Consider the following 25,340-nt stretch of genomic DNA (forward strand, 5'->3'; position numbering starts at 1 on the left):
TGTCTTTGTTGAGTGTCACTGGTGACCCACCATCACTGTTCAAATTATGGTGCTCAGATAATTGTGGCCAGCCATGACCTAGATTTAAAATACAGTGCACCTGCGTCATACACGGGTGCACTATACACAGCTTTCAGCATACGCTGAAAATCGCGAGGGAGCCACAGGAGCGTGTGGGGCACAAGGGGCGACACATCCTATTAAGCTTAATGGATGCGCACCTGTGGCGTGTGCGCCACCGTGCTGCCATGCCATGCGGAAGCCCCATTACGGGTTTTTTTACACAGGGGGTCCAGAACGGATCCCCCGCATAAAAAAGGGGTGCACTGTATCATTTTAGTATCATACCGTATGTGAAAATTATCAAAGCTTTCAAAAATGTGTCTACATTTTTATAACTTCAGTATTATTATTACATTATTAAAATGTTACTAAAATGAGAATAGAGAATAGTTCCTAAATACTTGGTTGTAGGGAATCATGTCAGTGCAAATGTTGCACATAGGTGTGGTGCAGATATTTCCAACTTCTCTTTTTTGTGTGTTTTATCAAGATAGTATATCAGAAGAGAGCATAAAGATCAATGGCAACAAGAATTCTAAACAAAACATCTCAAGTTCAGCCTCAAACAGTTTCTCTCATGTGGATGCTTACAGCAAATATTCCACAAACAGGTAAGAAAACACCTAATTAGAATTCAAAAATTGAAAGATAGCACTGCCCCAAAACAACAAAAGAAAACTTAGAATGTAGCATAGCACACCACTGTGTAAATTTACAGCGTTTTATAAATAAAGGTTAATAATAATAATAATAATAATAATAATAATAATAATAATAGCACATTCATAGAGTCACAGAGCTTCAGAATTATAATGGAAAACAAGGCTGATACAATACAACACTCCACCCATGTAGGAATCTATAGCTAAAGTATATTTGACAGGTGGCCATCCAACCTCTGTTAAAAACCTCTAATGAAGAAGAATCAATAATCTTCTGAGGTGGTGTTTTCCACAGTTGAACACCCCTTAGGAAACTTTTCCTGGTGTTTAAAGAGTCTTCTTTCTTTCAACTTGAATCAATTGGTTCAAGTTCTAAAAGTTTCATATATATATATATATATATATATATATATATGTTCTAGAACAAATGCTTCATAGGATTACATTCTGCTGCTCCTGTCCTGTTTTATATCATAATCATTCTTCATGCATCTCCTTTACCTTCGAACCAAAAAAACATTTTACTTATATAAATATCATAATCCTAATATACTAATCTTATTTAACTTCCTAAAGTCATCTCAATAGTTAGTCCTATAAATTGTTAGCTCTTTGATTTATTCTCTATCTTTATCAAAATATACTACAAAATCATCTATGAACTATGTCTCAAATTTTTTCTTAAGAGAATCTAGGTGTCTAGAAACTTTTTTTTAAACTTGTTTCTGTCTCTGCTTTTTGTCCTTCAACCCATTTCTGTGTACAAGCTTCAGTTACAGGGAACCAATCTTCCTCTGTTTGATTAATATCTTTTTTGTTCAAAAGAGCTGTCAACTTATCCATATCTTTAATCTCCAATACCTTTAATAACCAGTCGTCTAGGCTCGGTGTGTCATTATTCTTCCATTTTTGTGCTAGTGTCAATCTCGCAGCTGTGATTAGCTACATCAATATTCACCAGTGTTTCCTTTCAATTTGTGATGGCAATTTATTTAACATGTTTAGGAGATAAATTTCTGGGCTAAGTTCAAATTTTATCTGAAATGTCTTTTCAATGAATCTATGTATTTGTTTTCAAAAAAATTTCATTTTCGTACATTTCCACTAAACATGAATCCATGTACCAACTGCTGACTGACATTTCCAGCAACTATTTGACATTAAATTATAAATCTTGGCCATTTTTACAGGGATCAAGTACTATCTCTGTTCCATTTTGAAATAATTTTCTTTCAGTATTTGTGATTTTGTGAACTCTTTCGTTTTGGTCCTCGCATATCTCCAGCTTTCATAATCGATGATCCTCCCATAGTCGGTTGCCCACTTTATCATTGCTTCCGATATCGGGTCTTCTTCTTGTTCCAGATTGCGCAAGACTCTTTAAATATTTGCTACTTTTTTATTCTTTTTACTCTTTAATGCTTCTTCCAATTTGGCTTGTTCTTCTGCAAATTCATGTATTTTAGAGTCCATTTTAAATCTCTCTTTTAGCTGTATATACAGAAGCCAATGTAGGCACCAATCCAATTTTTTAAACAAAGGTATCATGAGACCCAAACACTAGTTTCTCCATCACATCTATTTTATCTTATGAAAAATATGGAAGATTCTTTCATTATCAAGATAACTCTGAAGAAGATTTTTCTCTGCTGAAAAGGTATTAATTTTCTTTATTGTTTTATCCAAGGGTTCATATGGATAGGTCAACACTATCAAGACGACCATTTGCACCCAGAAGCATTGCAGACCTGAAAGTTGGAAATTTAGTAAAATTTTCACAGCCAGCAGGGAAAATCAGCAAAGGAACTGTCAAGTACCTGGGACCACTGTTTGGAAGAGAAGAGGACTATCTTGGCATAGAGCTGGAAGGTGATCAAGTGGGGAGACATGATGGGATTTTTCAAGGAACACGCTACTTTCTTTGGTAACTTTTGACCTTGTTTGGTATATATTATTATTTTAAGCTTTTAAAGGGTCTTCCAATTAAGTGTCTTCCAATTTCACCCAGGAGTGGGAGAAAGGAAAATGGATCCTGCAACCCTAGTCACCATTATGTCAAGCATTTTAGCTACACAAAAGACATTTGTGATCTGACCCAGCAATGGGTGGTAATGGCACACAAATGAACTGAAGTAAAAGAATGGCACAAAAGGCAACATTATATCAATATATCAGCAAAAATAGTTAGCACTACTGTTCCAGATGAAAGACCCATTGATGAACATGAAATCAGTAGCTGAGCACATTAATACATAAATCAGGTGAATGCGACAGTCAGGAGCGCCTGTTATCTGCTCCGGCTGATACGCCAGCTGCGCCCTTTCCTGGAAGTAAGGAACTTAGAAACTGTAATGCATATACTGGTAACCTCACGACTCGATTTCTGCAATGCACTCTACATAGGGCTAGCCTTGTACCTAGTCCAGAAACTACAGTTAGTACAAAATATGACAGCCAGGCTGATCAATGGTAAAACTAGAAGTGATCATATTACACCTATTCTGAAATCTCTTCACTGGCTGCCTATTGGTTTCCAGGCACAGTACAAGGTATTGGTGATTACCTTTAAGGCCCTACATGGCTTGAGTCCAACCTATATAAGGGATTACTTCCATACAATCCGTCCTGCACCCTCAGGTCCTCTGGGAGGAATTTATTGCAACCCATAAAAACCAGACTAACGGCAACCTCCCAGAAAATGTTCTCCGCTGCCTCCCAGACTATGGAAAGCCTTGCCGGAGGAGATCCGTCAAATGACCAGCCTAGACAGCTTCAAAAAAGCTGACAAGACAGATCTCTTCCAGCAGGCCTTCCCAGAATAGTTCAATCTAATTTCTCTACTCTCCCTACTTTATGTAACCACTGCCTCTACTAGAAAATTGCTGTCATTTGAACAGGTTGAATTTTTAAACTGTATTGTATTTAATCCTGTTTTAAAGGGGGGGGGTGTCAATTTATTTACTGAGAATATGTATTATTCCAATATATTCTAGTCATGTAAGCTGCCTTGATTGCTGCAGCAGAAAGACAGGATATAAGAATAAAGTTTATTATTATTATTATTATTATTATTATTATTATTAACTGGGAAAGAGAGGATTAGTCAATAACATACACTCTTTAGAACTGGATGAGTATATTAAAAGCAGCAATTAAATAAAATGTAATATTATATTGATAAGAGAGTCTTATAATCTGGCCATTACCTATGTTACATGACTTTAAACACTGATCCCAATATAAATGAAAGTATCTTGCATTATCTCTTCACAAGAAACACTGGAGTCATAGTAGGGAAGACAAAAGAATATGGCAATCATGATTTACCACTGCCTCATGATTTATCACCATCTTAGATTTTCAGAGCCCCACCCTCATGCTATTTAACAGTAAACTGTGCTTTGAATTCTCTGTTCAAGGGGGACAGTGTTATCATTCTGTTGTCACACATTCAAAGAACATTATTCTCACAGAATATGATAAGGTATTTTAAAAATCTCTAATTATGCATTATAAAATAATTCTGGCTTACCCCAAAATTACTAAAAAGAGTGTTTGTTCTAACTCTGTGTTTTAATGTAAGCTCTGTCATAAACTGAGTAAAACAGTTCACAGAATTTCATGCTGCTACTTATTTCATGTGTGTTTCTGCTCACTTTAACATGCATACAATTAAACTTCCTTAATAATAATGGAAACTGTAAAAATTTCTGAAGAACTAATTGTTATGTACTTCACTAGTCAATGCAACAAAGCTTAAGCTCAGAACTACAGTTATACCTCAAGTTAACAAAGGACATTTCAAAATTAAACAACCTGGTCAGGCAAGTGTTGCATAAGTAGACATAAAAATATTCAGTCTTCTAGAGACCACTTGAAAGCTTCTTCCAAACTGCATCTCAGTATGATTTTTTTCTTTCTTTCAAAGGTCTCCACTTTTATATGATTTCCATTTTGGTGGCCAAACTTGTAGATACATGCTTTTTCAAAATGTTAGTTGTTGAAAAAGCTGGTGTGAGTGGTTAATCCGCTTTCCCATTTTCTTTGTTTTGTTCTTAACACATGCTCAGTAAGTGATCTGTTTACTTTGCCTATAGTACATAAGCACATAAAGATACTACAGGGTTACCTAGAGTAGAATCCCATTCTTTCTCAGATCAAGTTTTATTGCATTGTCTACTGCAGACATGCTGCTTCAATCCAACACTGAAAGTCTGTCTGTCTCTAGTCCTCTTTCACCATCCTCCCAATGCTACAAAAAAGCTTCCAGCTAGACAGAAGACAAGAAGGAGTGGGATAGGTGAGGCTCCCATAAAAAGACTTTGTAAAAATGAACTTGTTAGAGGCTTTGTTAACTGACGTATTCCTGTACTGTGTTTCTATCTATAGTTTATCTGTAAATGTATCCAAACCTCCAAGAACTTTATTACTTCATTTTCGCCACTTCAACCTCTGGATAATTTCCTAGTCAGAGTGAATTGCTGCAGTGCAGCCTGAATTTAATAAAGCATTATGGTCAAGCTGCTTTTAATTTACTATCCAATGTTAAGATAAAAATTAACATACTGTCATTCCCACTTGGTTTTAACTGCTTTTGCTATACTGAACAATTTAAGCAGCCTAAAGTAGATATCCTAATGATATAGCATCCATTATTAGGTTATTATACCAGGTAAGATACAAAGTCAGTTTACGTTCATTTATATACATAAATTAGTGACATATAAGTTCAATTATATATATTATAGGACTTCAGAAGAAGTTTAAGAAAAAGTTATAGCTCTCCAGGTACTTTCGTTCCTAAAAACATTAATTTTAAATTAAGGCATATGCCTTAGGGCCTGAACAGTCAGGCCAAAATAAAGCTGCTTCCGATCAGTTTGGAGGTATGCTGTTTAAATGATGCTGCATTCTAAGAGGCTGGAAGCCGTGCTAAAGCCACGCTCCAGTCCTAAGGACTGGAGCATGGCTTTGGTGCAGCTTCTGGCTTCATAAGATGTACGGTATGTGTCATGTAAATAGCATACCTCCAAACTGACAGGAAGCAGCACCATTTCCATCCCACACTCATTCTCAGATTAATTTTCTCTCACACTGGCAGTTGTCAAACCAGGTTTGCCTTTGCCTTCCTCTGAGGATGAGAGTGACATGACCAAGGTTTCCATTGCTGAGCAAGGATTTGAACTACTACACCATGCTGTCATTGTGGAAACACGTATGACAAGTACTGAATTATATCAGTAAATGATGCAGAAGTAGGACAACCTGTAAGACAACTCTCAACTATATATCTTTAGATCAGTGGTGGGCAACTTTGGAGGACAGCCTATTTTTACCCCATCTGCCATGGGTTTCACCAGTGTTCATCATGACTGAAATGGGGGGGGGGGTGTTATAACCAGAGGCAACCAGACAGCCACTTCCATATTTTATTGGGGGGTGATGTACACCCAAATGCAAAATGGGTTGCTGCTGCAGATCTTGAGAAATAGAAAAAAAAATGCATGGAAGCATTAGGGGGTTATGGGGGGGCACAAAATTGGTCTGTAAAGGATGTTTTCTGCATCCTCGCTTTGGTGTTCGCACTATCACCATTCCTCTGGCTTAAAATTATCATAGCACATGTCACAATACATAAGGAAAGTAACAGGCCTCTTTGTACAAATCTTTCTTTGTGCAACGGAGCCAGGTTGCGATGGTTCTGCTCAGCAGCCAGGATATAAGTAAGGCTATCCTCCAGGCTGGGCACTAAAAAGTGAATCAACTCCAATTTCCAATTCTTTGCATTTATGAAAGAACCAAAGATTTCGAAATACAATGAATTCTTGGTATCCACTGAAATTTGGTTCCAGGGCCCCCTGTGGATATCAAAATCCATGGATGCTCAAGTCCCATGATATACAATGGCATAGTATAATAGTGTCCCTTACGTAAAATGGCAAAATCAGGATTTGCTTTTTAAAATATTTTACAATGTTGACATTGTAAAAGAAAGTATTTTCAAGCTGTGGCTGACTGAATCTGCGGATATGGAGGGCTGGTTGTAGGTGCTTTAAAAATAACCAATAAACATTAGCTAAATGACAAGGATGTTAGAAATAATTCACTATGACAGCTATTGAGGAGGGGTAGTGTCCAAACCTAGGACTCCCTGAAATAGCTTAAGACAGTGGTTTTCATTGTTTTTGTTCTTACAGAACATGTCAATGGCCAAGGACTCTATAAGATGAAGACTTAAAATATCATAAGAACCAATAGTTGAGAATTGAGCTTGCATTACCTGCATAATTAAACCTAGATCATTTTCAAGAATGACATCCCTATTTCTGGTCTGCAGAGTCATAGTCCAATGCTCAAACCACTTCACCATGCTTTCTAAGGAAATGATGTTACTCCCCATCCCCCTTTTATGGCAGGCCTGTAAGGTGTTACTGGTATTGTAAAAGAAAAGATGCAGGGAATTCTGTAACGCAGAAAAGCTTCTGTTAGACAATGCCTATTTTGAGCCCAAACAGAAAACACCATTCAGCCTGCATATTTCAGTTCATGAATCCCAGTTTTGGGGAAAGGGTGGGATGTTAATAACAACAACAACAACAACAACTTTACCTAGTATAGCTTATATGTATCAAAGGTACAAACGTTAGTTTCCAGCACCTTTACACTCGCCTGTTCATGAATTAATTTTATTTCATTTATACCATATTTACTGACATCTTCCATTTGTTTTCCAGTGAACCTAACAAAGGAGTTTTTGTTAAATTCAACAAAGTCATTATTGCCTGGGAATAATAAAGTGAATGTGAACTGTGAATTCTTCACATTTTGAAGAAGGAATATTTGGATTTTAAAGGCGTCAGTCATGTTGTACATCTGCTGAAACTGAAAAAAACCAATCTATCTTGAACCCTGTCCAACAATCAATATATTTTCTATGATTTTTTCAAAGCTCTATGTAAGCATTTTCTAGTATGTTAATTCTTTTGTTGTGAAATAAGTCTATAATTGTACCATTAATGTAAATATGAACAGGGAAAAACTTAAATGAAGTTATAAGATGGATACATCGACCTCCAATGAAATGTTTCAAAACCATTTCCTTTATGTATGCCAGGATGGCCAAAGTATGGCTCTCCAGATGTTAGACTGCAACTCCCAGTGCTTCTTCCCATTATGACAGAAGTTGCAATCCAACACTACAACTTTCCCAAACTGACGTCATTTAAGTTCATATTGCTGTCAATGAAAATAGAGTGCATGAACAGTTGCACATAGAAATAGCTGCAGTGACTTCATGACTGTGACTTGAGGACAAATGTAGCAGTGACTACAGAAATGTGTCTTCCTTCCCATTTAGTCAAAGACATACAGTTGTGCTAACCTCTGTGCATAGTAGGCCCTCTCTCACATAGGCTTGGATAGTAATCAGATTACCTAGGGTTCATCCTGCTTTCAACAAAAAGCTGAAAAAAGAAGTTGTTCAAGTCCATATATGGAAGGTAATTACGGCCATACGTAACTAAGGTGTATGGTTCCAAAAACAAAGGAAAGAAAAAAAGGCACAGATACCAAACATCTAAAGATCACAGAAATACAGGCTACAATATGCAGAACTAAACAATCACTACTGTAAACACTCAGAGTTAGTAACTTGCTTTTCCCAAATGCCAACCACTGTCACAATGCTAGGAAAGGACAAGAGCTTCAGTTCTAAGAAAAGATGATGTTCTGACTGCTGCTTCTAAAAATTATCTATTGATTTGTTGATGAAATAAACAAAAAGAGACTACTATCTCAGTCACGTCAAAAGATGAATGTACAAGTATTTAAAGTTAATGGAATTTAGTAAAATATTTAATAGTACAAATGGTAAATAACTCAGATTTCAGTTCCTGTTTTAGAGGGAATAATGGTTAAGGATGAATGGAATTCATGCCTTAGGGAAACAGGATAGTGGAAAGAAGTGAAGCGTCCCAAGGTTCATTCTTGATCTCAGCCATCCTAAGACTGCCAGTATCCAAAGAACAGCTTGTATTTTGTTCAGATGGATTTTATTGCAGAAATACAGAAGACTGACTACTACAAAGCAAGCATTTTAAAAAGTTATATAGGTCAGGTGTGTCTTCTAGTCACCCATATTAATTATTGCTGGGACAACCTAGGAAATGTAAGTGCCATACTGTCTTTAAAAATAGTACCAGGTATAAACTACTGTGAAAAATTTCTATACAGGGCATAAAACAGTTTCCTACAACACCTGGTAACATAGTCCAAAACTACTGTTTGTGCAAAATATTCATATCATGAATTTTAACTTTGGCAAGGATACATAAGTGACCTACAAGGACAAAATATTTCTCTTTGCAAAGTGACACGTAAATAAAGTCACTACCCAAAAGGATCCATACTTGATTTGTCATCTGTATTAACAAAACAACAAGCAATACAGCAATGTGTTAGGAAGAAAGATTAAGTTTTAAGACGAGAGACTAGATGTCAATGTATAAAACATACCTTTTAAGAAGATTCCTTAGTACATATGAAAACAAATGCAGGATGTTACATTTTCTTAGCTTTATTGATTTTTTAGGCAACTGCAGCACTCGGTATATGTCATTTGAATGTACCAGGCATGCATAGCCTCTTAATGCTTTTACACATTTCATCTCGCAGTAATAGTTTCCATTCACAGCATACACAAATCTAAATAGTAAGAAACACCCTATTTACAGGATTTAGAAATACCATGGTTCTGTTATCTAATTTCAAAAAAAATTAACAGGATTTCCAACAGAGCAGAAATAATAGATTATATACATTGGTTTTATCATTCAAAGAATAAATTTTTAAAAATCTGTTCAAGCGTCGAGAACTTTAGACTATTGCATTAACACTATTGCCCTCTGGAAATTCAAAAATGGGAGGAAACTGCTTCATATACGTGGCAAATCTGAAGTGTTATTGGAAAAACATAGAGCACACAGAGGCAGTGTTGACTATAATATGCATTTATTTCTGTGTACATTGTCATCTCTCTGTAAACTCATTTTATCTGAGCAAGTAACAGAGGAAATGAGAAGCCATCTGGCTGCATCATACTGGACTGTAAACTGATTTCACATTTCAGGCTATGCTAAAAAAAAAATCCTTGAGTTAAATGCTTGCAAACCCAAGGACACAATCCCATTAATAAGCTTATTTAATCTTTTTGTTTTCTCTTTAAAACATGCTTAAATTTCCAACTATAATTTCAAAGCATGTAAGTCCAAGTCAAGTTTACAACTGAAGAGGTGAGAAAGATGAAGGAAGGGCACATAACTGGAGCATACAGTAACAGAGAGAAAATGACTGTAGCATGACTGAGACCAGCTCTTTAAAAATTACACTTGCTTCATACATTTCCATAAGGAAAAATACATACATACCATAGACACACAAGCACACTTCTCCATTGATCTATTTCACAAACATTTTCTCTTACCTTCTTGGCCCCTCCCTACACAAATAAGCTAACTTGGAGGTTCAATCATATATTCAAGCACTAGATTTGATTTTGGTTCTCTACATTCCAACTTTCCACAAGCTATTCTATTGACTAGAACTTGGAGGGGCTTTTGTATTTTATATGTGAAACGGGAGTATCTTAATAGCAGTTAAATATAAAATAGGCATTTATAAACAGAAGTATTTTGAAGAACATTGAGATAGAATACTCAAGTACAATGGGCAAGGAAAAGTCAGCTATTATTAAAAAGTAGTGCATTTTATAAAATCATGATGGCCTCAAAATCCCATCACTCAGATGTGCACATTCCAAAGTTGTATACATCGCAGTGCATTTTCTATTGTCAAGCGATATAAGGAGATAAATGAAAATTTATATGCAATGAATGTTTACTCTGGCATAACGTAAGCCCACTTTGGCTGGAGCCGCCTATTCCCGAGTGGCTTCTATGTATAAGTTGATATCTAATATCCATATATAACTCTTACAAATTAAATTTAAATTAATTTCATTGCTATCATTAGTATTACAGAATGAAAGGATATTTACAAGTAAACATGAACAACAGTCTTTTGCACAACTAACAAAAGATAGTAACTGATTCAAGTTTTTTTCTTTTGAATCAACATGACTACTACCTACTGTCTCCTCCACCACAAGGTGTGATCTTCTCTTGTACTTTGCCAACTGAATTGGGAGTAAAACGGAAATGGATCTCCATAAGAATGACTCCACAGATCCAGCTTAAGTACATATATATGGCTTTCCTGTTATCTTCTGTGAATCAGAGAGTACTGTGTACACATAACGGAGCAATCCACATATGAGCAGTTTTCACTCACAGTATGAAATAGGAAAGCCATGTGATTCCAGTGCTGCATGGATAGACCAAAGACTTTTCAGGAATTTTAATTATGCTGCTGGACTCCAGAAAGCACACACTTAAGATGAACTGCACCCAGACTTGATAGGCTACATGCAATCCTTGTAAATGTCCCCTCCCCAACCAAAAATCCTTGGAGTCATGTTGATGTCAAAAAATGGTACATACCACTTCTGCTCTTTAGTAGTTTACTATAATTTATTTGCAATGGCAGCAGAATAAGTGCCAAACAGAAACTTATGATCAAAAAGGGCAAAAGCATCAGTATGAAACCATAACAAATGCTACTGAATTACTGCAGACAAAATGTTACTTAACAAAGTGAATGGTTCATATGAAATATTTCATTGCTTGTTTTACCATACTGTAAGACAAAGAAAAAACCCATCTGATAATTTAATGCTGAAATTGGGGCAGCATAATTCTCAAAACTTTCTCTCACATTCAAGGGTCATATTTGTAATGATGTGAAAATTTTAAACAATCTTAGTCTTTTAATTTAATTGTGCTCCCTGATATTTCATCAGTAAGAATTTAACATATGCATCAGCATCACACTCAAATTCCACTTTGAACAGCAAATCTGTATTATCTGTACATACCAATTGATAACAAAAACATTAACATGGCCAGATGTGTAACATTCCTGTTTGCAAATATTGCAAGGGCTTGCAGCAGAATAATTTAAATGTGTAAGAAATTAAACACACCATACCAATATTTTATTAGAAGGAGAGAGAAAAAAACAACAATCCTGGCTGCTCTTGCACAGTTTTATTTTAGAGTGACTACTTCAAAAACCAACAAACCTTCACAAGAGAGTGCTTTATTCAGAAATGTGAAGCACTCAAATCCAACATCACGTTTATAATAATCAGATGCATAAAAGTACTTGTATATATAATTTTTTTTGCGTGTTCTTGGTGTCCATCAATTGACCGAATTTGAAATAGAAATGCCTTCTACATTTCAAGATCTGCAACTCATAGCAGTTAATACAGACTGGTTTATTGGCAATGTGCAAATAAACTTCTGTTGAAGAGCTAATATTACTAGTTTTCAGCTAAATCAGAATGGGGGCACAAAGTACCTTCTGTGCTGTAAACATTATGAATTCTTCACATAATTGGAAGCTGAAAGGCCTAAGGAACAGGGTGCAACACATCTCATACATAATGATGGATGAGCTCAAGTTTTCCAAAGAGAATTTGGAATAGTTCTGCATTTGGCATATGTCCGCTCTACTGTCACCAAGTAGTTTGAAGGGAACGCCATTTATAAAAGCATACTTTACTTTTAGCTTTAAAACACAAAGGCCTAATAAAAGCATGCATACCTCTGTAATATGGTATAATTACTTAGTTACCAGTGTTAACAAGTCTTGGTGAGCGCTGTACAAGCAAAAGGGATTGTAAAATCACCTCTGATTGTACTCTATAAATAAGGCTCATACAGTACTTCTCCCTCCTCACCATGATTCACAACTTCAAAACAGCAATTATGTAGACTTAAATTACCCTGAAAAAAGCAGCATTTTTGAATACCCCCCTTTTTTTGCTCTTTGATGCCCCCTCCCCCCTTCAGTAGTTTACAATCTGGAAGCACAGGGAGCCTTTGTGTCCCAGTTTACTGTGGTCAGATTAACAGCTCTGGTTCTTCACAGTTTTTCTGGATACCTGTAACACTTCACACCACAAGGTAATAGTTCAATGCTTATAAAAAATATATATAACGGCTACTACCCAGCAAATGTAATTATAAGGGCTAGAACAGCAGCAATCACCTGCTTTCCTGTATACATTCTTCACAAAGCAGATCTGTTTTGGATTTAGGATGTCCTTTCAGCATTGCTAACCACAGTAGAATAAGAGTACTTTTCCCCCAAACTAATCTTTAGTGCAGCATGAGTGGAAGGGGGAATAGCTCCCATATAATTTGAAAATGATTGGCTGGCAAATGCTATTAGATGGACTGAAAGGTGTCCCACATTTCCTTCTATGGCTGTGTGCTCAAGAGCCCATTATTTTAATTGAAAGCAGAGTGGATTTAATCCAAAGCAGTATGGATTCAGGCATACCGTGGCATTTCACACTGCTCACAGCGATTCAGTGCTGGATGGTTCAAAAAGGTACAGCTGTCACAATTCCAAGGAGCGCCTTCAAAGTCTTCGTCTCTTGGCTGTGATCGTGGAGCTTGCTTGGAACTGTTCTGATGGTCTACAGAGAATGATTTTCTTTTAAACTCTATAGTTTTGAATACACAAAAGCCACACAAAACAATAAAATAGAATGCTGAAGTTTCAATATTTTTGTAGTCAGAGTTTTTCATCCATATGCTGCCTTTCTGGTTAGAGGACAGCCAAAATTCACAAATTAATGAGGTACTTTTCTATTCCACTATTTTAGGATCGTGGTAGAGCAAATCTGTGTATTAAATATATCTGATCAATAAGACAGGAAGGGGAGTACAATCTGTGGAAGAACTTATGTCTACTAAGATATAATGCCAACATCAAAAACTAGCATTTACTACATGCACTTCTAAATCATCTAACACTCTCCAGAATTTGGGTATGAAACATCTACTTTAACTCATCTGTGATATTATTATTATTATTATTATTATTATTATTTTATTTTCTTATATCCCACCTTTCTCCCAATACAGGGACATCTGTTTGAAAAATAGAAACTTTATAAACCTAGGTGTCAAGCACAATGCACAACATTACAGCTGCCATAACCTTTTAGTATATCAATCATAGTAGCATGTACAAACACTCTGTTACTTCCAAACAGAATCCAGAGGCAAATGTAATCTTAAAATTTCAAGCATCTGTGGAATAAACCAGCTAACACTAAGGTGACTCCAACGTGCCTAGGCCCAGAAGGAAAAAAAGGCTCTCCCCTCCATTCCAACTGTCACTGCCCTGGTCACGGAGAAAGACAAGGAAAGGCAGGCACAGTTTCATCATGCCTAGACCTAGAAGCAGATGAATGACCCTTTCCGTTTCCCAAGTGCCACTGTCCTGGCTATGGAGGGAAAGAAGAAGAAGAAGCATCTGCTGAATTTACTCTCCCACACTGCCATCCTCCTTTCCTTTTGTATCATGTCTTAATCAGATTATAGGCCTGAGAGCAGGGAAATAAGTTTTTTGATTGGTCTTTTATTTTTAAAGTACCATCTACAGTGATAGCACCATATAAGTAAATGGCAGAGGAGGAGGAGGAGAACAATAACAACCATACACAAAAACCCTTTCTCTGGATCCTGGACACTTTTCTGGCTCAACCAATCTATGTTTTTCAGCAAATTCAACTTTTGTTTCTGGATATCAAAAGTTGATTTTAATGGCATTTCTCTTTTCACTTCTACTTTCTTCACAAATTACCTATGGTAATCCCCCCAATTGTTAGCACATTTTAGAGTACTATAAAAATGATTGCTTAGGGAAATGTGGATGGATGTCTTCTATCTTTTATAGAAGGATCAACCATGAAATATCAGCTTTTAAACATACATATAGCTCTGTCAATGTATGATCAAAGTACTATATGCAGTGCTTGGCAGAGAGCCACCAACATTCTTCACTATATCCTTTTTAGCATGGAGCAGAAAGAGACTTCTCTAATCTAAGGTACACACCCTCCATTCATCTTAAAATAACCAGGAAACTGATTTAGGGCAATTACATTTCAGATTTATTATCCAGCTGTGCTATTTCTCCCCAGTAACTACAGTTTGTCTAGTAAGAACTACAGTGCCTCCAGGTCAGGGGTTTAATTGTTATTTCTGTAAGATCTGCTGAGTTATAATGGAAGAGTGGTAGGGTACCACGAAAGATTAAATTACTCCAATCTTGATCACAGATTAATAAGAACTAGCCACCTGGGCTCTTAGGTTGCCAACTAAATCCTTCTTTGATGCTTTCAGTCCTTTCATTCCCTGCTAGTGGAGGAACTGTTGCTTAGGCTAGCAGTAAAAGACTGAGGCCACACTAGACAGTGTGCTTGGGTGGTGTTGAGGCCAGGATAAGAGCACTTTACAAATGGCACATTTTTCTTCTTTTTTTCTCTATCTGACAAAACTGCAGCAAAGTTAAATAATCTCAAAAGGGGATCATATGGACTGGAAAGCTCCTAATTTCATAAAAACAGTGGTTGGGAGACAGAAGTCTCCACCTTAAGGCAAGAGTAAGAATCATGGGCCCCTCCAGTTGCTGCTGGATTGCAAATCCCAGCATTTTATACCACTGCTATGTTGGTTAAAGAACTGTGTGGAAATTGCAGTCCAAAAAAGATCTTGGAGGCTGCATGATTTCCACTCCAGCTTTGAATCTACAATATTAAAAGAACTAAAGATTGATTTGCACAAAATTGAAAACATAATTACAGATTTTGAAAAAAGTCCTTATGCTTCAGAAAGAACAGTAAGCACAACAGCATCCTAATCAGTAAGACCCTACCCAGAAAACAACAAAACTGACGAAGCATCAAGAGTGAAACTGAGAAACTTGCTTTTCAACAGTTCACATAATACATAAACATAATACAATCACTATTTTTAACATATTACCAATATTCTGATTTACACTATAACTAGCACTCGTTCTATTATACACCTGGCCAAATATCTTTTGTGCACAGCTGGAACAAGATATTTATTTATCATGGAAGAATGGCATTTGTTCCACAATGAAATAATTATGTTAATGACGATGTTATTAGAACACACTGGAGTTCTCCATCCCCAACATAAAACATCTTCAACAACAATATAAAAGTAAACCTAGACTGTTAATCTGGTGACTCACCTTTCTTACATGGTTTTGGCGGCACAATAGGACCAGGCTCTATATTATCATAGAAGTTACTCATGGCTTTCGGGTCAAAGTTCCCTATTAATATATGAAAGAAACTTAAGTGACATTCAGAACAAGAAAACTATTCAAGATGTTACAGAAATCACTAGCCTTACATTAAATATGTGTGTTTTCAGCAGAAGAGATGATAGCAGAATACACTGTTTTTCATAGTTCTTCATCAGTATCTGCCTGTCATAATGTCTCATTCTTCAGGGAGATGTTATATTTACAGTGAAGAATCTATGGCAGTTTGGTCGTCTAAATTAACTTTTACCTTTTACCGCTGGAAATATCCAACAAAAGAACTGACATCCCTGAACAGTACAATTTTTATTCTATATCGAAGTAAACCTTTACAACTGTATACATAGGGTCAAATACATTTCTGAAAAAGCAAATTTTTCAAAATATATACCTCTAGACTGAAGAAGGTCAATTTCCTTCTGAGTACAGTCAACATTTATCTGAAGCTGCCTATTCATGCTCCGCAATCTGGTCATCTCCTCAGGCTAGTAAAGAGAACCAGAAATAGCAAAAGAAAGGGAAATCAGGATAACCATTATACTTAAGCAATGCATATATATAAAAAGACTCAAACAGAAACAGAATCTCTTTAGTTTTTACAGTTGCTTCCACTTACACTGTGCAGTCATAATTACACAGATAAATGGGTTACAAACAAGAGCTTTATTAAGGTGTTATCATCATTGGAGCATTAAAATCCTAAATGTGGATGACTTTTCTTCTGATGACCCTATGCAGAGTGCCTGATGGGATACATGACATAGAGTTCTCCATCACTGCAAGACGTGCAGGTCACGTACGCTATTGAAACACAGATCAAAGGGCTCAGAAAGGAGTTGCCAACAGTAAAGAGTCATTCACAGCTTTGGGGCAGATTTATGGCCAGGATGCTGTGCCAGGCCAGAACCATTCTCACCTTGGAGACCATCTATAGCTCAAGCTATCTTTAATATGTAGTTTTGGTTTTGCTTTGAAATGTGGAAAACAACTCTTCACTTGAGGCAAGATTTTGCCTATTTAAGGTCCCTCAAATCTTTTGTCACTGTTCTATGTTAGGACCAGGCAGTCTGTTTGGTTCTGATATAGTTCCAATCCACTTCTCCCCTTCCTTCCCCTTCGTGTTGCTGAGTCTTCATCAATCTGGACCCGGAGCACCACGAAAACAGGTGAATATTCCCATTAGAAAGCCTTGTGTTATCTGTCCAATGCTAACTCTCTATTTCCTGAGTTCTTGAGTGATTGTGTGAGTGTATGCTTGTTTTATGTGTGTATGAATAATAAAGTCAGTTTTCATAAAACTTGTCTCTATTATTACCTTGGCAACCTTTGTATACACAGGACTAGAGACTGCTCCTCTATTTGAGCTAATGATAAATCCCCCAGACCAAGGTCTCCTTATTACAAAGATGAATGAACATATTTTCATTATAGCATTCAACTGAATGGCTTTTCCTCCAGAAAAAAAAAAAAAACAGAAGTACAATGCATATTATGGTAAAACTTAATTTAAAATATCTTCTTAATGATTTAAATCAGGATTTAAACTTCTGGTTTACATAATTTTGATTTAAAGTAGGTCCATCCTACAGAGATTATTAAAGGGTGTTTCAGCACTGTCATGGTAATATAATGCCCAGAACGTGTTATTAGCCAAGACAAAACCACTTTCCAACTAAAGTAGCAGTGATATACTTTGATTGTTAATCTCCCCATGGATAACCAGGTAAAGCTCTCAAAGTATGCTATCACTGCTATTACTCTGAGGCAAAGCTACAAGGTGTAGAGGTTTGAGCATTGGCCTATGACTCTGGAGATCAGGGTTCAGTTCTCTCCTCGGCCACAGAAACTCACTGGGTGACTTTGGCAAGTCACACACTCTCAGACACAGAAAACACTATTGGTTTAGGGTTGTCCTAAGTCAGAAACAACTCAAACGCACAGAACAGCAATAAAAGAGGCAAAGAAAAGAGTCACTGTACATTTGTGCAAGAAAATCAAAATTGTTTTCTTTAGAGACCAAAGTTAAATAATTTTCCTTATCAGAAGGAAAACAACCAAGTTAGAAAACACGCAAAATAGCCAATTCTAAATTTAATTCCATCTCCCATTCTTTCAACATTTCCTTCTTTACAACCAGACAATGCTTATTTTGCAACAATGTTGACGTTACTGTATTGGCTTTAAAATGCTCTTTCCACACTGAGTTAATTATTTCCTTCTGAAGAGGCCACCACATTGAGAATGCAATGACTTAATAATGCAGGTATGCAGTACCATACTCATTCGGGTCTGGGAAGGGCATTAAGCCACTATGAGGTTGCTGGAAGAGGAATTGGTGAACTGAATCTTATCAGACAGTAAGTATTAGATAAAGATTTTTAAAATGGTACCTGAGTTTTCCACTTGCCAAGAAAGGAAAATGATTCTAAAATATAAATACTGCATTGTATGAATTTCTTACTTACTGTTGGGATAGAGGTTGTACAGCTCACTCTTCTCAGACGCCGTTGCATAAGATCATATTCCATGCCGTTCACTTCGCCTTTCAGTTTCTCAAGTTCTTCATTTTCAAACTTCAGTTCTTTTGCTAACCTCTCCATCCTTGCACGTTGATGTAACAATAAGGCTAGTGTATTATAGAAAAGAAAGTCAATGCAATGCATATCTTGTAACTTGGCTAAGTTTACAAGTGAGCTTTTTAAAAACAGAAAGTGACCATAAACATGCATTCAAACATCAGTGTAGAGATGCTTCATACCAACAGAACTATAACTGTAAATGCATCTGAGTAAGTACTCTCAAGTTTATGAAAGATTGTGCTACCAGCTTCTTTATTTTAGTTAAAGGTGCTATAAGATGCTTTGCACATTGATTTTCTACAATAACACAGATATGTCTTTGAATGTTGATGTAAATTCTTCCACCATAAACATCATTTTTAGACAGTAATTTGAAGATATTACCATTTCTGGCCACTCTTCCTTTTTTGTTTTGTTCTTTGTCCACTCAAAAATAAAAAGGCACCTGTACAAGGAGAAAACTTTTCAGGATGAATTGGCAACCTAATTGTATCAACAGTGCACTGGCAAGATGAAATATCAAAGAAAGAAGGAATAAGACCACCAGCAGCTCATGATCCTACCAGCAGACTATGAGCCATTGGAGTGTGATATTCTGCACTGCATCTGATTAATGAAGTCTCTTGATACAATGGAATTATATTATTCTAGTTAGAGATGTAAAATTTCTGAAAATTTTAAAGCCATTGTGAAAAAAGGCGTTAAAAAGAGCATCTTAAGAAAATCTGGGGGGAAAATAACATCAACACTTTTTACAAATTCTAAGTCACTTTGTTACTTTACAGAAATAATATGTATTATGTATGCAATAAACACTTGAACTGAAAGGAACCTGTTTTTGTCAGGTTATTAAAAGTAGGCAAAAAAAAGTTAAAAAGAGAAGGAACCATCAATATTATTAAAATGAAGAAAATTGGTTTGTCTCCTCTAGTTATCCAAAGTGTCAAGTAAATATAATGCATTTCTTTAGAACTGAGGCCTGAAGCAGACGGGCCAAAAGTGCCAGCTTCAGGCTGCATTAGGGTTGTGGCGTTTAGACAATACATGCCCCCAATGCAACCCGAAGCTGCGTGGAGAACCACCAACCAAAAAAAGCCAGCACAAAAAAGAGAGGTGAAAATCCGCTCCTGCCAGCAGCCAGGTTGAGGATTGTGGCAACGGCCGAAATCAGGCCCAGGCCCATGCGGTCGCTGCAGTCCTGTGCCAGTCAGGGTGGGAGCAACCTCTGGCTGCTCCTTTTACCGCATCTGCATGACCTCTGAGAAAAGGAAACCAAAACCAGGAATTTAAATGAAATGATGCTGTATATAGCCTTCTACAATATTATATCTGTTACATAGGCCTGTTACAGACTGCCAAAATAAAGCTGCTTCGGGTCTCTTTGGAGGTATGCTATTTAAATGATGCATGGGTCCTAAGAGTCCAGAGGTCGCACCAAAGCCACACTCCATTCCTAAGCACTGGAGTGCAGCTTTGGTGCAGCTTCCGGATTCTTAGGATGCATGCATCATTTAAACAGCATACCTCCAAAGAGATCCAAAGCAGCTTTATTTTGGCAGTCTGTAACAGGCCAAAGTTTCGGAAATATATTTGAAAGAATAATTATATATACACCTTGCCTTAACATTTTATGCATCATTCTAAAAAAAAATTGTGTAACCCTTTTTTTTTAAATCCTTTTTTTTTTAAAATAAATCATCCAGAAAAATTCAGGAAAACATTTGTTTATTAATTCTTCCCTTTCTTTCAGGGTCTTCCTACCTCTAATTCCAGTAAATACAATGTTGTTTTCACACTTTAAACGCTTTTATTTTCAGATTACAACACCAGTCCTCAAGACACCAAGACTGGAGCAGAACAAATTAGTTACTAGAACCTCCATGTAAAAATTTTAGCACCCTACCTATGACTGATCCATTTGTATTTTATTTTTGGAGTGTAAGTTTAACCAATTGGTTCTAATCCTCTGGTTTTTATAGTGAGTTCTTCACAACTGTCTATGTTTTTCTTTAGAAAAATTCATAAGAAATCATTTAAAAATGTATTTGCTAGAGAGAAAAGCATGATGACTGCATGGAATGGAAATAACTTATGGCAGGGCCGGGGGCTCATGTATTCCTGCATGGCAGAGGATTAGACTGGATGCTCCTTGTGGGTTCTTCCAGCATTATGATTCTAGGATTCAATTATTCTGAAAGCAAGACACCCGTTTTGAGCTAAAATTTTCTAAGAAACCTCCATCTTGCTCTTTTCACTTGACTTCCTGAAGTGTGATGAAGAGACAAGAGATTTTTTTGCTTTGCTGCAAATGCAGAAATGCTCTTCAGCCTGATAAAAGTATCACAGCAGCAGCCCTTAGGGAAAATTGTGGTTTTGGGCTGGCTGACAATTAAGTCTGGGAGAGATTAAATGCATGAGCAGCAGAACAGAAACCTCTTCCATTTACCGCCAAACATGTGGTGGTGAAGGAAAAGAATCTAATGCAATCAGACCTAGAATGCTGGTGTGGTACCACTCTTGGCCATCCTATCCTACTCAGTGCCTGAAATCTTCTGTAACTTGTGTTACTTAAAATACTAACATGCCTGACTTTTCACCAATTGTTTAGAGCAGACAACTAACCTTCTATATTTTGTTGGTTTTCCAGGCTATGTTGCCATGTTCCGGAATAATTTATCCCTGATGTTTCGCCTGCATCTGTGTATGGCATGTCAGAGGTCTGAAGATGCCAGCCACAGATGCAGGCAAAACACCAGGGACAAATTCCTCAAGAACATGGCCACAAAGCCCAAAAAAACCCACAAAAAAACTATGGATGCCAGCCCTGAAAGCCTTCAACTTCACAACTAATCTCTCTTCAGGAACAAGACTTCCATTCATACTTCTCATTCATTCAAATGCACAATACAGTCACAGTATTCCAGTCTATTATATTATTATAATTACTTCTACAGTTACTTAGAATCTACACAGAAATCGGCAGGACATATCATTCATGATCAACCTTTTCTTACTAGTTATAGAAGACATACAAATTCTGTCTTATATCAAGTTCCATGAGAGGGTCCATCTATTTTAGTACATACTGGATTTTACTTATCCACAATACTTGGAACCACAAGTCTTTTGAATTTCTGAGTTTTTCAGATTTTGTAATATCTGTATATATACAGTATATATATGTGTGTGTGTATGTGTGTGTATGTGTGTGTGTATATATATATATATATATATATAGAGAGAGAGAGAGAGAGAGAGAGAGAGAGAGAGATCTTGCAGATGGGACTCTATACTAAACATGAGATTAATTTATGTTTTGTATACACATTGTATACATACTCTGTAGTTAATTTTATACACAACATTTGTAATAATTTTGTGTATGAAATAAAGTTTGTGTAAAATGAACCATCAAAAATTAAACATGTTACTATCTTAGCCACTCATGTGGTCAATTTTGGAATATTTCAGATTTCAGAATTTTAGGTAAGGAAGACTCTGACTTTACTGACAAACTATTGGGGTGGTGGTGGTATTGAAATACTTTCAAGCCACGAATAGTTAAATCTGTGGATAAAAAATCATGGATATGAAGGGTTGATTGTACTACTGTACAATCTGAGTTCTCTAGGGTTACAATTTGAAAAGTGATGATAGCCTTTAGGGCTGAAGGGCGGGGTATAAATACCATATATAAATAAATAAACAAATAAATAAAAGGCCGGCCTGTGGATGGAGTCAGGGCGCAGCGTCCTGACAATGCTTGCCCTAACTCTGCCCCAGGGCATCATGATGGCGCATGCTGCTTCAGATGGCACACGCCATCATGACACACCTCCTGCGCTGTGTCCAAATGATGCTGTGCCAAAGGGGCACCATGGAGCCGTGTTGCCACGGCTATGGCGCCTTTTGGAAGGCACAAAAAGGAGCTACACTCTTTCACCCTCCAAAGGCCAGATCAGAGCCACGGTGTGAGGTTGCCATGGCCAAGATCCAGCCAGGAAAGGGGCAGCTGCAGACCGCTCCTTTAAGGCAGCCTGTTTAGTCCCTGAATTAAAAATTTAGGAACACTTATTCCACATTTGATTAAAAATGTTGTTTTACTTATTCTGAGATCAGCATTCATCATAACACTGTCAAACCCAAGCAAGTAACTATCTCACCTAGTATTAAAATTAACAGTAATAGCTGAAGGATCACCACTTCCTGTATATACCACTCAGAATTTGCAGTCATTTTTAACCAGGTGACCCTACCAAGTGAGGTAAAGGGCTACTACTGAAGAAAGAGCCTTCTCAGAAGCAACATCCTAGTTATGAAATGCTCTGTTCAGAAAGACTAACTTGGTGCATTCTTTATTTTCTGCTCAGCACCAGGAGATGTTTTTGATTTTAAGCCTTTCAAATTCCTTAATTTTCTTTTTAACTGATTTCATTTATATGGTTTTACTCTACATGACAAATGTTAAGATGTATATCATCCTGTAATGTTTACAGTTAATTATTTTTACCATGTTAAACTAGTTAGCGGTTGTGATATCTTTGTTTATAAGGAGGTCTATAAATATTGACAATAAAATATATTGTCTAGTCTATCTGACAGCACATCTCCAGGATCACAAGCAGAGTCTTTACATCATCTGCCATCATTTTTGTCACTGAAAATTCAATGGATCATCTGTATACAACTCAAGCGGTTTCTTTCCAGCTTCTGTACTGCAGTCCTCCTAGTCTGTAATCTAAACTTATCATAGCACAGATTCATTTGTTTCCTCTTGTTTGGTAGGAAACAAACAAACAGTAGTTCCAACTAACCCTTTCTATACAGCGTCTGAAAATGTAGATTATTATTCAATTAAACATTTTAAACAGAGTTAAAATAACAATCAACATAAGGACTACTATCTGAATTTGTTATGTTACCATGGGAAAACTACTCAAATATGATTATTTATCAGGAACAAACAATTAGTTTACAACATGCTGGAATATCCAATTGTAAAGGAAAGAGATAGAAAGATGTCGATATCAATTATTTTATGTATATGCATTTTTGTAAAGTTTGTTAAGTTTGTAATTTTTTGTCAGGTTAGAGTTTATGTCTGTTGGTTTATCTGTTTGTCTTCTCTAATTTTCTTACTACTGTTATATGTTAATATATATACACATTTTAAACAGTTTTATTATTTATTATGTCATACAGCTCTGTATTTTAGTATAATGAGGTACCGTATATACTCAACTATAAGTCAAAAAATTTATGCCCCAAAATGAACTCCAAAATCCTGGGTAGACTTATGGAAGGGTCAATGAGTTAATGCTAATAAATTTTGTGAAAGAAGAAATGCCCACCTTCCTCTGTAGCCTTGTAACGGCTCCCTGTTTGAAGCCCTGGTGCCGGCTCTCCTCTCTCCCTGTGTGTGTGTCTGTTTCCCAGGCTCTCAGCCTTCCTGCCGAGCCAGACCTAACAAGCTGCTGCTAAAGAAAGGGACACACAGAAAGTATGCCCAGGCTTGTACCCCGTTTTGCCTGGAAGTCCTGGGGGTGAGAAGGAGAGAGAGAAAAAGGTTTGTCCTCCATTTCTGCTAACTATGAGCCTTGGAGTCCTGGGGGTGAAAAGCAGAGAGAGAGAGAAAGGCCTGTCCTCCATTTCTGCTAACTATGAGCCTTGGAGTCCTGGGGGTGAAAAGCAGAGAGAGAGAAAGGCCTGTCCTCCATTTCTGCTAACTATGAGCCTTGGAGTCCTGGGGGTTAAAAGCAGAGAGAGAGAAAGGTCTGTCCTCCATTTCTGCTAACTATGAGCCTTGGAGTCCTAGGGGTGAAAAGCAGAGAGAGAGAAAGGCCTGTCCTCCATTTCTGCAAGCTATGAGCCTTGGAGTCCTGGGGGTGACAAGCAGAGAGACAGTGGGGTCTGTCCTCCTTTTCGCAAGCCATGTGCCTTGGAGATGCTTTTGGTAAGGGGAAGAGTGTGTGTGAGTGTGCACGTGCATGCTGAGGTTTGTTTCCCCTTTTCCATGCTGAGACTGATGCTTGGGAGAGGTCCAGAGAGTGAGATATAGGGAGGGAAGTGGTACTTTGTTCCCCCCCCCCCTTAGATCTTTTGTAACATTCTCCAGTGTTTGCCCCTCGACTTATCCACAGGTCATATCAAAATCCATGATTTTGGATCCAAACACTGCCCTCGACTTATACATGAGGTCGACTTATACATGAGTATATACGGTAATTACTATGTGCTTTTCCTAATACACCCAAATCCCTAAAATATGCCTTCTGGTGTATATGAAACACACATGAGAAACCTTAACATTAAATAGTTCAGGTAACAGTCAGCAATGCACACTTCACTGATTGGTGTCCCAAAAGTTTAACAATTAATTTTGACAATACAGAGCAGTTTGTGGTAACAGAGCTTTAGCATCATGCATCATTAAAACCAATAGCTGATGCTAGCCTGTTTACTAGCTATTTATTTCTTTTATTGTAACCACAATCCACCACCCTGTAGCAATGCAATAAACAATGTCAATTTATATCAGTACAATACAACTCCTTGCGATGTCACATTGACACAGCAGACACTTCTTTGTTGCTGCAAAAAAACAAAACAAAGTTGAGGCGCAATAAACTGAAGTACATTATTCTTCCAGATCCTCCAATGTGACAAGATGATCTACGGTGGGATACAGACTGCCGCTTTGCGGCGGTCTCCCGCCGGCGGCATTTGCTCTGCGCGGGAGCTGCAGCAGCCAAACCGCGCG

The 25,340-nt window shown here is 37.1% G+C and overlaps 2 protein-coding genes across 6 annotated transcripts in view; one reads left to right on the forward strand and one right to left on the reverse strand.

Moving 5' to 3' along the window:
- The window catches only part of LOC149319484 (uncharacterized), a 37,787-nt gene extending 28,693 nt beyond the window's left edge, over positions 1 to 9,094 (forward strand). Inside the window, exons 9-11 of one of the 2 annotated variants that reach the window (XM_089511808.1) lie at positions 554 to 674; positions 2,413 to 2,649; positions 7,460 to 9,094. In XM_089511808.1, coding sequence (XP_089367934.1) covers positions 554 to 674; positions 2,413 to 2,649; positions 7,460 to 7,517 — 416 coding nt within the window. In that variant the 3' untranslated portion in view covers positions 7,518 to 9,094. The remainder of the gene's footprint in view (positions 1 to 553; positions 675 to 2,412; positions 2,650 to 7,459) is intronic. The other variant, XM_089511809.1, reaches the window with a different exon arrangement.
- TAB3 (TGF-beta activated kinase 1 (MAP3K7) binding protein 3) overlaps positions 1 to 25,340 on the reverse strand; it is a 58,294-nt gene that overhangs the window by 13,522 nt on the left and 19,432 nt on the right. For 2 of the 4 annotated variants that reach the window (XM_089511807.1, XM_089511806.1), the window contains exons 4-7: positions 18,467 to 18,627; positions 16,393 to 16,486; positions 15,927 to 16,010; positions 13,191 to 13,356 (exon numbers count right to left, since the gene is read on the reverse strand). In XM_089511807.1, the coding sequence (XP_089367933.1) occupies positions 13,191 to 13,356; positions 15,927 to 16,010; positions 16,393 to 16,486; positions 18,467 to 18,627 (505 nt within the window). Of the gene's footprint in view, positions 1 to 9,457; positions 10,918 to 11,872; positions 13,357 to 15,926; positions 16,011 to 16,392; positions 16,487 to 18,466; positions 18,628 to 25,340 lie in introns of those variants that run through there. The other 2 variants (XM_089511803.1, XM_089511804.1) reach the window with 2 other exon arrangements.

This window comes from Sceloporus occidentalis, unplaced genomic scaffold (genome assembly GCF_023333645.1).
Source record: "Sceloporus occidentalis isolate IW3139 unplaced genomic scaffold, rSceOcc1.0.p SCAF_2, whole genome shotgun sequence".
Classification (NCBI taxonomy): domain Eukaryota; kingdom Metazoa; phylum Chordata; class Lepidosauria; order Squamata; family Phrynosomatidae; genus Sceloporus; species Sceloporus occidentalis.